This window comes from Urocitellus parryii, chromosome 1 (genome assembly GCF_045843805.1).
Source record: "Urocitellus parryii isolate mUroPar1 chromosome 1, mUroPar1.hap1, whole genome shotgun sequence".
Taxonomy (NCBI): Eukaryota; Metazoa; Chordata; class Mammalia; order Rodentia; family Sciuridae; genus Urocitellus; species Urocitellus parryii.
Window position 1 is genome coordinate 188764129 of NC_135531.1, and position 16467 is coordinate 188780595.

General features: G+C 44.8%; 2 protein-coding genes across 4 annotated transcripts in view; one reads left to right on the plus strand and one right to left on the minus strand.

The window, feature by feature from the left end:
- The first annotated feature begins 5149 nt into the window (after nucleotides 1-5149).
- Sft2d3 (SFT2 domain containing 3) lies at nucleotides 5150-8892 on the plus strand. Its single transcript, XM_026388826.2, has one exon. It carries the CDS (start codon nucleotides 5553-5555, stop codon nucleotides 6204-6206), a length of 654 nt encoding a protein of 217 aa, XP_026244611.2. The 5' UTR covers nucleotides 5150-5552; the 3' UTR covers nucleotides 6207-8892.
- A 92-nt stretch (nucleotides 8893-8984) lies between these two features.
- Nucleotides 8985-16467, minus strand: part of Wdr33 (WD repeat domain 33) — a 111912-nt gene continuing 104429 nt past the window's right edge. For 2 of the 3 annotated variants that reach the window (XM_026388154.2, XM_026388145.2), the window contains 4 exons: nucleotides 13797-13960; nucleotides 13608-13700; nucleotides 12744-12959; nucleotides 8985-10290 (listed from right to left, as the gene is read on the minus strand). In XM_026388154.2, coding sequence (XP_026243939.1) covers nucleotides 10114-10290; nucleotides 12744-12959; nucleotides 13608-13700; nucleotides 13797-13960 — 650 coding nt within the window. In that variant the 3' untranslated portion in view covers nucleotides 8985-10113. Of the gene's footprint in view, nucleotides 10291-12743; nucleotides 12960-13607; nucleotides 13701-13796; nucleotides 13961-14188; nucleotides 14300-16467 lie in introns of those variants that run through there. The other variant, XM_077802373.1, reaches the window with a different exon arrangement.

Here is a 16467-nt window from a genome sequence, read left to right on the forward strand (position 1 = left end):
ATTCAGGACAAGTTGTTGGGGTCAGGAAAAATATTTATTCAATGTGTTAATCAACTTTTCTTTATTGTGACCAACCAAAATATCTAACAAGAACTTTGAGAAGGAAAGATTTATTTTCACTTATGGTTTTATAGTTTCAGTCCATGGTCAGCTGGCTCCAAGGCAGAAACATCATGGTGGAAGGGCATCCTGGAGGAAAGTTGCTCAGTTCATGGCAGCCAAGAAGTAGAGGGGTGTGGGAGGACCAGGAGCCCTTCCAGGGCACACTTCCAGTGACCTACCTCCTCCAACTAGGTCCCACTTCCCAGTAGTCCATTCAGCTATCAACAGATTAATCCATCAAACTGATTAACTGCTGGATGAGGTCAGAATCCTCACAATCCAATCATTGTCTAAACCCCACCTCTGAACCTTACTGCATTGAGGAGCATACTTTCAACACGTGAGTGTTTGAGGAGGACAGTCCAGATTCAAGCCATAACTAAGAAGATGGTGGATTACGATCCTGAAAATCATCTTAATTCTTTTGTAAAAGGAAATGAACCACTTGCCCTTTTATCTTTGGGAGGAAATGATGGAGGAAACCTGGTAGCTGGTAATCTGTTGATCCAAATCAGTCTTGAATGGCAATGATACAGATTAGGTAAGTTTGGGGTAAATCAACCTTATGCTGCTAGTTTATATGAGTAATGAGGGCTGTGTACTCAGGGAAGCAAAGGCTTTTTCTAACAAAGGATAACTATAAGTGTGACTATATTCTTCCATCTGTGGAGTTGGCAGTAGAGTCAATTAAATCTCCGCCAGACAAAACAGAGTTTGCATAGCCATCAGTTACCTGCAATTTACAAACATATGCAAAGTAGCTCAAAGACAATGAAATTCAATAACCTTCCATAATGCGCTATGAATTACATGCACCGTTTTCCATTAAAACAATATTTTCCTTTCACTCTCCCCATTTTGATAAAAAATTATCTCAAAGAAAGATGATGATGATGATGATGATGATGATTTTGGTACCAGGGATTGAATTTGTGATTCTCCTGCCTCAGCCTCTCTTGTCACTGGGATTATAGGTCTGCACCATGGGGCCCTTCAGATTATTCTTCTTATTCTGGTCCACAAAATAAAACTGTTCTGATTAGACTTAGTCTAGTTATTTTCATAGGTAGAACATTTACCAGATGGGCATCATGTGGTGGGGCATGCCTATAACCCCAGATACTTGGGAGTCTGAGGCAGAAGGGTCACAAGCAGTAGGCCAGTCTGGATAACATGAAGCTGTTGATTCTATCTTCCATTTCTCCCCCCACTTCACATGCGTGTGCCTCTTCAAAGTTTGTTTGGTAGGAAGTTTACCTAAAGATATCAAATTGGCAACTCAGGGGCAGGAGGATCTTCAAGTTCAAGGCCGGCCTCAGTAACTTAGCAAGGACCTAAGTAACTTTGTGAGACCCTGTCTCAAAATAAATAAATAAGAAGGGCTGGGGATATGGATGTGGTTAAATGCTCTTGGTTTCAATCCTTGTATTAAAAAAAAAAAAAATTGGACTGGGCTTTCAGTAACCACTTAAGGCCAGAAGCTAGGAACTTGCCACCAGATCTGGTGAGGTACTCTTAGCTCTGGAAAAACTCCTCTCTTCTTCAGTTTCCCAGAATATTCTCAGGTCCCTGGCCTTCCAGAAAGTCATCTTCATTACAATTCCAAAATTGTGGGAATGATGTAAGCCAGATACCAGGCTGGTTTTCCCAAAAGGGCTTTGTAAACACTAGCTCCATAAAGTCAATCTCAGCTCCTTAAAAGGATCTAGTTATATCTGATTAAATGAGCAGCATTGTCAGACGGGGAGTGTATTTCAGTAGTGGAGTACTTGACTGGCAGGCTTGAGGCCCTAGGTTCCATCCCCAGCACTGGAAAAAAAAAAAAAAAACATCATTCTCACATATGACCTTCCAGGTAAGTCCTTTATAATAACCAACCGTTTCCAATTATTCCCCATTAACATGAGGAGAATTTATGACAATAACTGGTATGCCTATAACAACACAAATACACAGTAGGAGTTTTAACTTTTGGAATGGTCAGGCAAAAGGAAGTCATTTTTAAAATGATTCACTTGTTTATGGAAACAGTGTATAAAATTGTTATGAGTTTTAGGTATAAGGCAAAATATTCTAAATATATTTTTTAACTTTGATATAAGATGTTAAACTCTAAAACAGTTAAGTTTTAGATAAAAATTTAAAATGAAGTTTTGGGGGAAATTTTTAATAATATTGTCAATCAAGAAAACAAACTATATCTACTTTCTGTTTCCACTTAGATCACAGAAAACTCCAGGATTTCACATAACCATTAATTGTACAATATTGAGGTCAGAGCGATTGTAGCTAGTACGCCAGAAGAGATCTAGTAAGATCTTGTAGTCCTCCTGCCTCAACTGGAGTCGCGGGGATTACACAGCAAACTGCTGAGACAAATGGAATTAATCACTCTGAAGTTACACACACAAAATCTATTACCTTAGAAAATTCGAGAAACACACAAGCATGGGCCACCCTGGGACTCTTGGAGTGGGAAAGCTGGGGTTTGTGCAGCACTGGCTGAGCAGCCCGTCTGGCAGGCTTGGGTCAAGCAGGGCACTCCTCTTGCCCCTCAGGAAGCTTCCCCAACCCCTGTGGCCTGGGCCTGGCGGGCCAGATGACCATGCAGCCATGACCTCTTGGAGGAGAGCGCTCCTGGTCCCACCTGCATCCTGGGCGCTCAGAGAAATCTCAGTGCAAGTGAAGGCATTTCCTGCCTGGGACCGATAATGCGCTTGGGGACCCCTCCACCGGAGCTCGGAAAGAAGCGCAGTTAAATCATTACCCACAAAGCCCGCCCCCAGTGGCTGTGAGCCCTAGCTGGGCTGCTATCTAGTAGACCTGCAGCCGCGAGGTCCCCTTCTGTTTTTTGAAACACAGAAGTAAGCAGCCGGTGCAAGAGGCCAGTCCGCAGTGCTCAGCTTGGCATTGTCCTTTTCTTTGAAATAGACCGACCCGGGCGCAGGGTGCCTCCGAGGCGGGAGATGGTGCTCGAGGTCGGCCGAGGACCCCAGACAATGGCTCAGGGATTCCTAATTAGGCAAGACACTAGAAAGCCTCAGCGAATAGAGAGAAAAAACTGGGATGAGCCCTCGGCTAGGCATCCAACACTCCTGTTCGAGGTGGTCTGTTTCCTCAGTTTCCAGGAAGTTTAAGGAGACCTCGCAGGGAGAGAGCCGGGATTAAAGTAGTGCCGGAGGGCAAGCAGAGCCGGCTGGTTGGGCTGCTCTCCAGCGCCCCTTGTGGGGAATTAGCGCTTGCTCCACCCAAGTGTGCGAGCTTCACCAGTTCCCGATGCTGTGCCCAGGACTCTGCAACTAAATGCCAAGAGCTTTGGACATAGCAACAGCCCAAAATGCCCTTGTAGGTAACTAGAACATGTCACCTCAAAATATACCTCGCTGATAATACATATTTTGAGCAAAACACAATTAAAATGAGCTGGGGATGTAGCTCAGTGGTACAGCCTGTATTCAGCATGCTGTTGGTCCCGAGGTGGGCAAAAAATAGTTCTCTCTCCTTCTCCTTCCCCACCAGCTCAATACAGAGAGGGCAGGAAAAGAATGGTCTTGGGGAGCAAATAAGCCAAAGATCTACAAAAGAAAAAACTACTGGATAACTTACCTGTTCTGCACATTTGTCCTGAGACAAACAGAATTAATTACTCTGAAGTTACACAGTCTACTACCTTAGAAAATTCGGGAAACACACAAGTATGGCCCACCCTGGGGACTCCTGGAGTGGGAAAGCAGGGGACCTCCAGGCATCATATCACAAATTTACAACAGTCATTTAAAACGTCTACAAATTAGGTTGGGTTTTCCAATCAATGGATTCAGGAAGCATCTTCAAAGTCTTTCAGGCATTTACTGCACTAAAATTGACAGTTGTTTCCTAGCACACTTGTCAGGTCCTAGGAAACGAACAATGACAACAGACCCTGTCCTCAAGGAGCTGGCAAAGCTGTGAACAAAGACTATTGCAACTTGGAAATAGTGAACACAGAAAGTGAGGGCTATGGAAAAATAGACCCCAGGGAATTTTCTTTACCTACAACTGTTCCCCTAAGTACCCTCCTGCCAGGTGTGTGGGGTGATGTCTGTGATGAACTGGAGCTTTTGTCAATGCGGTAGAATACACTAGAAGTTCAGGCCTCAGCCAGAGGGAATGCAGGAAAGGCAAATGGGGCAAGCTCTGAAGGGACTCGTAGGTGGACCCCACCTATAGCTGAACTTGCTGTCCCCAGTAAAAGAACAGGTCCCAGGGAACTTCCCTTACCTACTTCTCCCTACTCGCCCTGTCCTAAATGAGTCCACCACTTTATGAATAGACAAAATTCTTCCTGTGACCTGGCCCTGCGAAACCCTATAAAATTTACTCAGCGCCCTGTTGTATCCCATCTCCATTTTCCCCTTGAAAAATGTGCCCCTCTGGGGCTGGGGATGTGGCTCAAGTGGTAGCGCACTTGCCTAGCATGCAAGGGACACTGGGTTCGATTCTCAGCACCACATAAAAACAAAATAAAGATATTATGTCCACCTAAAAAAACTAAAAAATAAATATTTAAAAAAAGAGAAAATGTGCTCCTCCATTGCTTAATAGAGCATCGACGATCTGTTGAGTTCTGCATCCCTTTTTCTTTTTGTATTTGCTTTCAGAAAGTACACCTAAGTTTAAAAGAAGTAGCAGAAGGTATCAAAAAGCAGCAGGCCTAGGAGGCCGGAGGGTGTGGCCTGGGTGTAAGGAACACTCCAAGATGTTATGAGAAAAGTTGCAGAACACAGGGGACTGACCAAGCAAGCGATCAGTCAGGAGATGGGGCTGAGGCACTGAAGACCCAAACCAGGTATGAGGCAGAGGAACCACCACATCTTGCACATGGGATGTAGAGAGGTCGAGGATCTTGCCAGGCCTCTGGCCCAAACCAAGACCAGAAGACAAGCAAGGTCGAGGTGGGTGTTAACCGTTCATTTATCAACTGTGACCTGGTTCCCAAAGAAACCAAATTAGTTCTGTGGGTCTAAACGTTTTTAAAACTTTATTTTGAGATAACTAGATGTGCGTGCTGCAGTAAGAAACGAGATCCCTCCATACCACAGTATAGCAGCCCATGTAGCCATTGACAGTCTGGACAGTATTTCCAGAAGGGTACCTTGTGTGCCACACACCCCAACATTTAATGCTGCCAGGACTCGTCCAGCGGCTACAATCCAAAGAACCGGTTCAGGCACTGAGAGAACGACTGGCAAGAGGTGCGGGGCGGGCCAGCAGACCAGACCTCGAGACTGCTCCAGTCTGCACAGAGACTGCCCTGCACGGCCACGCGCGCCACCGGCCACGCGCGCTACAGGCCCCGCCCCTTCCGCAGAGTCCACCAACCGCCGCCATCTGGCCAAGCCACTGCTGCCGCAAACGAGGAAAGCAGGAAGCGCGTGACAGCGCTCCTCTCCGTCGCCGTCCCGTCGGAGATGGCAGACCTCCACCGCCAGCTGCAGGACTACCTGTCGCAGAGCAAAGCGGGCAGGCCGGCGGAAGCGGAGCAGCTACTCGCTTCGGAGACTGCTGAAGAGCCTGCGGCAGGGGTCGGACCGACGGGAGCGTGGCTTGGCCGCGCTGGCCTGCGGTGGACGTGGCCGCGAAGTCACACGGAGCCGGCGGCGGCGAGCCAGGCGTGCCTGCCGAGCGTGACGCGCGGCCAGCAGCTGGCTGCGGGTGGAGCCTGTCTGCTACTGGCCGCGCTCTGCTTCTGTCTGGCGGCACTCTACGCGCCAGTGCTGCTGCTGCGCGCGCGCAAATTCGCGCTGCTCTGGTCGTTGGGCTCGGTGCTGGCTCTCGCAGGCGGCGCGATACTGCGAGGCGGGGCGGCGTGCGGACGTCTGCTACGCTGCGAGGAGACGCCGTCGAGGCCCGCGCTGGTCTACGCGGCCGCGCTGGGAGCCACTCTGTACGCGGCAATGGGTCTGCGCAGTACGCCGCTCACTGCGCTGGGCGCCTGCGCGCAGGTGGCCGCCCTACTGGCCTGGTTGGCTAGCCTGCTGCCGTGGGGCGGTGGCACCGCGCTGCGCCTGGCGCTCGGTCGCTTGGGCCGCCGCGCAGGCCTAGCTAATGCGCTGCCGGTGTGAGTCCTGGACCTGCGCCGTCAGGGAACGACGCAGAACCTTCCCAGAACCCGGCGCCTGCCGAGCCAAAGACTGCACCCGTCCACTCCCGGACTCTACCACCGCAGAACGTCCTAATGACACCTGCCGCTTAGGGCGAAGGCGTCGTCCAGACGGTGCTGGCGAGTGTAAACCTTTAGCAGCTGTTTCAAGCTGCGACACCAGCGGTTTCCGGTGGTCCTGATCTCACCGTTTCGTGCTATCCTGAGTAGCATGTGCTCTGAAAAGGAAGTTTTGTCGTGGAATTGGTGCTGTGAAGCTGCTCTTAGAAGTTCTTTTTGCACTGTGATTTTAGATTGAGCTGAGTAAAAACGGAATGGCTCTTTGCATTAGTTGTTTTTGTGGTTTTTCTCAGGCTTAACTTTTTATTTTGTCATTTTTTTTTTAAATCCAGTGGTAGATGTTGAGCTACAATAGCTTTTTTTTGGGGGGGGGGTGGCTGTACCTAAGACTTGGAAATTATTTTCCCTCAGTCTTCAGTGTAAATGAATCTCAGAAGAGTAATCTAATGTAATCTAAGCATTACATTTAACCACTGGATTTAAAAAAGTAATTAGTTAAGGAAAAAACCGAGGTGAACTGTTTTAAGAGAAATTGTAAATTTGTTGCCTTATGTAACATTAAAGGAAAATTCGTCCTGAATTAGATATGAAAGTAGGGGAAAAAAAGAGACATTTTCTGCCCCAAGTTGCCTGGTATCCAGGAAGATGCTGGTAAACCTTGGAGAGGTCTCAGTGCAGAACTGGGCTAGCAAATCCTGGGAACAGGAAGGTAATTCTACTTTTAGAATTCCCATATTTGTTGGAAATTATGGATTTCTGCAGACTATCACTTCTAATTGTATTTCATTTTTAAAGCAGTTTACAGTTTATTTGTCTTTTCCTTTAAGTTGTAGATGTACACAGTACTTTTATTTATTTTTATGTGGTGCTGAGGATAGAAACCAGTGCCTCACATGTGCTAGGCAAGTGCTGGACCTCTGAGCTATAATCCTAGCCTGTAGTTTACAATTTCCATGATGGTCCTAACACAGTGTAAAATGCTTTTCATATATACTTTGTCTTAGGTTCAGTGGTTACTTTTTCCTACTAAATTTATTGCCAGAAAGCAGGGGTCCAGAAAAACTACAGGTTTTACCATTAACTATAAACTAGTAAAATATATTTAGAATTTAAAAGTTCTGTGCCAATGGTTCTTACACTTAACTGGCACATCAGAATTACTTGAAGAGCAACACTTTAAATAAATTCATTCAGAATCTCTGGAGGTGGGATCAGGCATTGACATTAAAGCTCCTCTGATGATTCCATTTCAGCCAAAGTTGATAACCACCAAATGCACTAAAAAGTTGCCCTGGCTTGCGCAGTTTGAAAATAATTGTTTTTGGGGGGACCAGATTCCAGTGTTGCCCTAACATATTGTGTCAAGCAGCAGAAGAGCACTGCTTCTTCCTCCAGTCCCCAAATGTACATTTTTCTGTCCTGATAATGTCCTGAGCCCTTCCCCAAGATATGATACTGACTGAAGTGACCAACATCCACAGGTGGGCTTGTGAGCTACCACCCCGCTTAGTACTTGCTAATACTGCCTCCTCCCCTATTAATAAATAGGGTTGTCTACCTCAAAAAGGTACATTCAAGTTTTCAGGAGTAAGTTATTTTTACAATGGGAAAGACTTGTGCCATTGAGTGCTCTTTCTAGTCCCCTAGTTAAATTTCTATTCTAGTTTTAAATTTCTCTAGAATATGCATGGCTGAGGATTTTAGTGTTTGACATATTTTTATATAGTTCTTAAGCCAGGATTTTAAAAATTCTTGTTTTCAGCCTGACACAGTGACACATGCCTGTAATCTCAGCTATTTGGGAGGCTGAGGCAGGAGAATCCCAAATTCAGGGTCAGCCTAGACAACTTAGCTAAATCCTGTCTCAAAATAAAATAAAAAGAACTGGGGATGTAGCTCAGTGGTAGAAAGCTTGCCCAGCATGCCCGAGGCCCTGGGTGGATCCCTAGTACAGCAAAAAACCAAAAATGTCCAGCATTTTCCCAATTCATTGAAAATCTTGTTTTCAAAGCACCTTATCTTGTATTTATTTGGACAATGATGTTTTAAAATGCCATACATACTATATTTCTGAGTATTTTAATAAATGTATAATGTAGAGATTTCTGTTTTTCTCTAAATTCATTCTCAAAATGTGATCTGGGTATCTGCTTTCCCAGGAACCAGTTATAAAGTTAAACTCTAAATGCTAATAATTCCACATGAAGGAAGGGAACCTAATTTCTATGAGGATTTGGTCTTTGGATCCTTTTAGCTTCCTGGAATTTGATTATGATTTCTTTTACTAATGCTATACAAGTGGAGGACAAATAAAGAATATCCATAAACCTAAAGCAATGCTGATTCTCCTAATAGTGTGTTAATAGTAGGGTGTGGGTAAATGTTTTTAATTTTGAAGTAAAATGAGAATTATTTACTTGGAATCTTTAGGTTGTAATAACCCAAAAATGTACTTGACATTTTTCTCACACCACAGAAAAAACTTGGCCTTTATCATTTTTCCCACTAATACAGCCAGTTCCTATTTCTGTATGCTATCCAACTATGTCAGTGTCCCTTTCCTGAGCAACCACTGAGACTCCAGCACTATTAAGCCTGCCAAGTACACCTGTCTGTCTCCATTGCCAAACTGAAGCTGGCAATATAATGATGTTAAGACAGCTACAGGACTGCCCTTTTAGTAATAAAAAGTTTACTATAAAATCACCAGCATAACAAGTGGTCTAACTGAATTTTTGACTTTCAATCCAAATTAAACCAAACATTTCTTAAATACATGACAGGAATTCACCATTGACAAGAACGTTTTAGCTTACTCTAAAAACTATTCTCTCCTTTAAACACTGGTATTTCCACAAAGCTAGTATGGAAGAATTAAGGTTTTGCAAAACAGATATTTCAGTCCCTTCCTTCTCAGCTTAAGTGTGTGAAATGGCTTTAAAGTTTTCAAAAGGATGTATGTAGTTAACCTCTAACTTAAACCCAGGTTTTTCTCATCAAAACAGAGCAATTCAAATCTAAAGTGTGGTTACCGGGAGATGTACCCAAGAGCCCATAGTTGGACAGCCAGATTTTGTTCTTGAGTATAATTTTCCATCTGTCAGAGCATGTCTGAGGCTTTTGAACTACATTAAAGTATTCCTCACTGTACAATAAAAATGGTATGAAAGAATATTCAGATAGAATGTTAAAAAGCACCAAGTTCACAAATGAAATTAGATAACCTACCTGTTCCCTCAAGTCTCAAGTCTCCTCATTTACATCAGTAATAACTGTATGACCCTCAGCAGATTAGATACAACGGAAACCAAAGATTTCCTTAAGGCAAGCACTTCACGACTGGTTTTCTGTTAATTCTTGCGTAAATCACATTCTGTATTCATACAAAAACAACTTAATGTTTTTTTCTCTGACAAACTGTACATATATAGAAACAAATTTCCAATTGGACATGAACTTAAAGTTGTGGAGGTGTTCCATGTCTCGTGACACTTTAAAAATAAAAAAAAAAGATTCCAGCTTTATCTTCACAAAAACAACTTGGGAGTTAGGGCAATGAGGGTGGACAGGACAAAACAAGTCTAGCTACTCTGGGTAGCTGGCAGCAGTCTCTTCATCTTGAAGACCTCATGAGGAGCTCCTGGGACTCAGCTACCCCAGAAGAGTTCAGGGCTACAATAGTGCGGGCTTCCTTGTGTTTCACTTGGTAAGTCCACAAGTTCTTAAATACTGTCCAGAGAGGCCTAGTACCCACTTCTACCGACCCCTTCCACCACCCCTTGAAGCACCTCGCCTTGGTGGGCCAGAGTTCATGTTGCTCCCTCTACCCCAGTTACTGCCACTCCGGCCCCCTCGAGAAGGGGTGCCACTGCCTGGAGGACCCCCAAAAGGTTCGTCTCTATGGTATCCATCATGGTGGTCTCCATCCAAAGAGCTGGAACGCCCAGATTTTGGCACTCTCTGAGAAGGTCCCGGGCCTCCTCGGCCTGAAATGAAACATTGATATCAAACGTGACTTTTTACATTAGAGATTGCTTATCAATAACTCTAGCACAAACTTCACTGTATAATGACAGTGGACCACTTCAGGAATGTCTAATGGATATGCCTCTGCCTCTTCCTGACCACTACTTCATCCCATCCTGGCTCGAGGCCACGGTCCCCCAAAGCTGTGCTGCAGATGACAGGAAGCCAAGAGATAAGTATGGAGCACCCCAGGGAAATTCATAATACACTGGGCCAGGTGCCCAAACTATGGGAAGTGTATCTTCACTCTCTTGTGCATTGGGGTGTTTGAGGAAAGGTTTCAAAAGTAGTGACTAAACTCTGGAAGCAACTAAGATACACAAACCACTGCTGCTCTTAATAACAAGATTCCAGCTAGACTCAGCGTTGACTCTGATTGTCCCATAACATTTGGTGCTTTGGCTTCCTTTTACACAGTTTATAAAATAGAATGTTTCTTGAAAAATAAAAAGAAAAACACTGCCTCTCAAAATTATTTCTCCTAGGGATGGGCTTGTTTCAGACTCAGACACAAAAATGTTAGGTATTATTAAAATTTTCTCTCTTTTTTAATATATTTTTAAGTTGTCAATGGATTGATTATTTATTTGTTTGTTTATTTATTTATTTATATACAGTGCTGAGGGCAGAATCCAGGGCCTCATTCATGCATGCCAGATAAGTGCTCTACCAATGAGCCACAACTCCAGCCCTAAAATTGTCTTTAAAAAAACTTTTCTCATGAAATGATAGTATTTGGTCCCATCTCTCCCATAATGTGCTCTCAGATCACTAATGCCAACTTTATCTTGAAATTTTGAACAGAAGCTGAATGTAGCTGAGATGCAAGATCAAGGGAGCTGACCAAATATTATGGCTTCTCTTCTCACAAAGCAGCACAGGCTGACTGGAGGGTAGCTGGGCAGAGATGCCATCATGTATATCATTTCCACACCAGCTACATGTCCTTAGCCAGGGAACATGCAAAGATGTCCTGAGTGCCCAAGAATTCATCCAAGACTAGTAACAAGATATCTATTTGAGTGGGCAAGATCTGGTGATACATGACTCATTGTATTTTGGGCGGGTGGGGGTGGGGTTACCAGGGGTAGAACCAAGGGGCCTTAACCACTGAACATCCCTAGCCCTTTTTTGTATTTTATTGAAAGACAGGGTCTCACTGAGTTGCTTAGGACCCCACTAAGTTCACTAAATTGCTGAGGCTGGATTTGAATTTGCGATCCTCCTGTGTCAAGCCTCCCAAGCTGCTGGGATTGACAGATGCACCACTACACTTGGCTATATAAGTAATTTCTGAGGGTTTTGCTCTGAGAAGACCCAAACAACTGTCAAGAACAAAAGGCAGCCAGACACAGTGGCGCACACTTATAATTCCAGCAGCTCTGAAGGCTGAGGCAGGAGGATCACAAGTTCAAATCTAGCCTCAACAATTTAGCAAGGTGCTAAAACAAATCAGCGAGACCCCATCTCTAAATAAAATACAAAACAAGTCTGGGAATGTGGCTCAGAGACTAAGTGTCACTGGGTTCAAAACCCAGCACCAAAAAATGGGAGGGAGGGAGGGAGGGAGGAAGGAAGGGAGGAAGGAAGGGAGGGAAAGGAAGGAAGGGAAAGGAAAGGAAAGAAAAGAAAGGAAAAGAAAAGAAAGAAGGCAGAACTTTGTAATGGGGGGACTGCAAACATAAGGCAAATGAACTTGGGGCAGGAAGCACATGATGTTAGGACACTAAGCAGCTGTCTTTCCCAAACCACACCACATATGCCACTGCCCAGCTCAACCTGAAGCCAGACTTGTGGTTAACATTCCATAACTACTGCTCCTGGCTTAAGATATCACCACCTTCTTTAAGATAAAGATTCAATGTTTTGAGGTGTAAAGAGAATCTGTTGCCGTCCTGGAAAAACCTCCTGCAGGCCATGTTCCTCCAAGTCTTGTGATTTGAGCGTAAGCGATGTCCTCTCTGGCTCAAGCTGAAAAAAGCAACACTGAAGCTGGAAGAGGATAACTCATCCCCTTCTGCTGAGGACACACATGAGGGCTCCAAGCAGGCATGAGTGGAGGCCAATCAGATGAGGAGTCTCCAGAAAGCAAGTCTGGCAGAGGGAGAGTGTGGAGACCCTTCAGCAAAGAGCTGAAGTGGAAACCGTGACAAACCAGAGATTCCCAGAAGTAACCAGAGACTGCAGGATTGAGTTTGCAGTCACCAGAGGCTGCTCCATCCATCTGTGATGTGAACCCAAGCAAACCTTCATCTGCACCACATTTGGGAGCATATGCCTCCTCAGAGCCTAGCCCCAGAGGTCAGAATGGAGAACAGACCCGAGGTACCCTAGGAGGAGTACATGGGACAGGCACAGACCAGGCCTCCCTCCCACTGCAACTCCTGAACTGGAATCACTAGCCTCTCTTTACCTTTGCCTCCTCGGTCCTCAGAAGGGCCCCCTGGGGCCTCCATCTCTCTGTGCTCAGAAGTGCCTGGCCCATCATGCCAGGGGCGCTTTCGGGGTGGCAGGGATGCCATGTCCATGCCTTGTAGAGAAGAAGAGCGCTCTCTGCTGGCTGGGGAATGACCGTCATGAGGGGGATGATCAGGGCGGGGAGCATCACGGAAATGTTCATGACCTGGTCCTGAAATAAGAACATAGATCCATGAGGCTAAGAATCTGATAATGACATTATAGTAAGCTGTGACCAAAAGCCGATGGAAATGATACCACAGAAGACACAGAGGAACTTGAGAACCACCATTCGTTTCACACAGGAAACATATGCTTAATAGGCCAGGTGTAAGTCACACCATAACTACATAAGAAAGGCCAAGATTAGAAATCAATGCACCTGAAGGAAAATATAGTTCAGGTAAGTGATTCTCAGATGTTTAGCCTCAGAACATCCTACAATCTTAAAAACTGTTGAGGGACCCAAACAGATTCCCTTAATGAGACTTATATTTACAGTGTTAGCAATTAAAACCAATTTTCAATTCATTTAACTTTATTCTCCAAAACAAGAAAACTCAGTGAAAAGAGTGGTATTATTTTATATTTAAACAAGTCCCTTTCCTGTTTGGCTTAAGAGAAAAAAGGCTGGATTCTCCCAATACTTCTACATTCTATCTACTAAGATAAAATGTCGTGTTGGAAAGACAGGAAGGCAACTCGGCCACCATGGAGATGCAAGTTGGAAAAGACAGGATGTGGAGGGCTCCTGGGCCCCACTTTGTGAACTGTTGGTCTAGTGTAAGCCCGAGACATTCAACAAGCACTTCTTCCCCACCTGGCTCTCGGTTTCCATCCCAGGAGTCTGGCTTCCGTCCTCCTTCAAAGCGAGGGAACTCGTCAGGGGTGGGAAGTAAACCTTTCCTTCCTCCTACAAAGCAGAGCAAACAATACTGTGCTCACAGACTGTCCAGCTGTGCTCACAACCACCTGTCCCTCCAGACCAGGTGTCCTCCACACTGCTCACCTCGTGGGGCACCTCGACCTCGGCCTCTGAGATCTCGTGCTCTGGCTGCCTCATCAGAGGCATCAAAATTCTCCTCTGGACCAAAGTCTTCAGGACCAGGAAAACCATCCCTTCCTCTGGGTGGGGCACGACCCTCATGTCTTGGGGGTGCTCCTCTTCTGAAGCTATAAAGAAAAAACAGAACATCCATCTCCTGGAATACCCTCTACGTATGTTGGAGATGTGTTATATACAACATCAGTGGGGAGAAAAACAAATTGCAAGCATATTTTTTTAAAATATTCATTTTACAAATCCTAATATCAGAGGCCAAAGCAGACAGGAAAAAAACATTGCAGAATGTGGGGTTACTTCAGGTTGCTTTTAGGAATAGTAAGAGTGATCGGCACTTCGTAGGTGCCTATGTCATACCAAGTGCCTTCCACGTATTACTTGGTTGCAGTTCCTCCTGACAACAACCACTGTGGTGCCTCTCCTCTGGCTCTGTTCTTCTGATGAGCACACTAAGGCCCAGAGAACTAAAGTCATTTAGGGACACACAGGAAATAAAGGCTATGATATGAATTCAAGACAGTCTGGATGCTCAGCCCAGGCTCTCTGTCACTGCCTCCCAAGTGCTTTTCATTATCATCTACATTTTTGAGACGGGGTCTTACTATGTTGCCTAGGTTGGTCTCCAACACCTGGGCTCAGCCTCCTCCCACTGTGCCTAGTGATCATCTGTGTTTTTATGATGAACATGTGTTACTTATATAATCAGGAAAAAGGGGGTGCAGATTATGCTAGCCAACTGTCCTGCACATGGTTCAGAGTGTGTGCTCTGTAACCTGTCCACAGCCTCCACCTGGGGCAGGCCCAACTGACATGAGCTGTCCCAGTGGCCCCAGTCTACTGTTGACTGGCATGCAGGGGGCACCTGGGCTTCAGATGGCCCATGAACTGGTTGGCTAGCAATCTGGTGCCCTAGTGGGTGGACAACTTTCCTTTTACTCTCAGGAACCTTGCAATTGGGAGAATTGGCTGAGAATACTGCTGAAGCAGAAAGGTTATAAGGAAGCCTAGGGGAGAACAGAGAAAGTGACCTGCAACCAGAAAAAGGTGTGCAAGAATACCAAGAGAGGTCACAGTCACTGCCGAAAGGGCTGGAAGGAGCTGGGCACAGGCCTGTCTGCATGTGCTGTCCTCCCTGTGTGTGGCCTCCTTTCAACCATGCCTTCTGCTCTTTCTTTTCCATTCAGTTATCTTATCCATTCAGTTATTTCGTTTCCATTCAGTTATCTTTTGCTTTTAAAGTTTCCATACTAACAGTAAAGTTGAAATAGTCCAATGAACACACATAGACCCTTTACCTAGATTCATCATTTTGCTATGGGTGCTTTATATTGTCTACTTACAAATGTGTTTTCTAAACCGTCTGAAAATCAGAGGCCAACTACATGATGCTTCAACTCTAAATACTTCAGTGTTTCTTTCAAGAGCAGGAACTTTCTTCTGCCTAACCATAATATCATTGTCATTCTCAGTAATATGTGATATTATTTAACATACAGTCCAAATGTAACTTCCCCAGCTGTCCCCAAAACATCAATTAGAGCCAATTGTTTCTCAGTAGAATTCAGTCATGACTACACATTGTTATTTTAGTAGTCATGTCTCTTTGATCTCCTCTAATTTTGTCTCCGATATCTTGTCTTTAATGACCTAGGGGTTTGTGAGGGTCTGTCCAGATGTTTTATAGAACACCCCACAATCTGAATCTACCTGATTATTTTCTCATGACTAGATCCAGGTTATACACTTTTGGCAATGGCTGCTTAGACCTCAGGATACCAGTTTGTCTCCTTGTTGATAATGCAAAGGTGTGGTGGCAACCAGATTTTGTTGCTACAAAGGTACATCTTCTCCTTTGCAATTGATAAGTAATCTGTGGGGTGATCTTGCTTCCCCACAATCTTTTCCCCAAAGGTCTTGACACCCAATGCCGATCCTTGCTTATATCAGTTATGACACTGATTGTTCCTAACAGAGGTGATTTTCTAATTCCATTACTCCTCAGTTGATCCCTGGCACTCTGCTTAAAAGAGGTTTCTCTAGAGACAGGCACTGTGGAGCATGCCCATGATCCCAGTGACTCCAGAGGCTGAGGTAGGAGGATTATAAATTCAAGGTCAGCCCCAGCAACTTTTGAGATCCACCTCCATCTCAAATTTAAAAAAAATAAAAGGCGAGGGAGCAGCTTTCTCTTGCCCTCCACCTTTCCCTCCAGCTTTGTTTTTAATAACCTTTTTGGCCTGAGTTGACTTTACCAAATCATGCTTCCTGAAGGTGTGCCTAGGACACTGGCAAAGATAATAAACCAGGGTGAGGATGTGACTAGACAAGATGAGGAGAGGTAAGTGGGCTAAAACAAGTCACAGTAGGGGCATTGTTTCCTTGAAATTCAGCAGGATTCTTCTTATGTGTAGGCATCTGCTGTACCATTGCCCTAGTTACAAAGGGATTCAGAGGGTCTAATTCCCCTTACCAGAAAATACCTTCTGTTGTGGATTAAATATTTGTTCCCACAAAATTCATATGCTGAAGCTCTCATCCCCAGCATGATGGTATTTGGAAGTAATTACATCTGTATCAAATGATGTGTGTGGAGCCCTGGTAATGGGAATAGAACGCT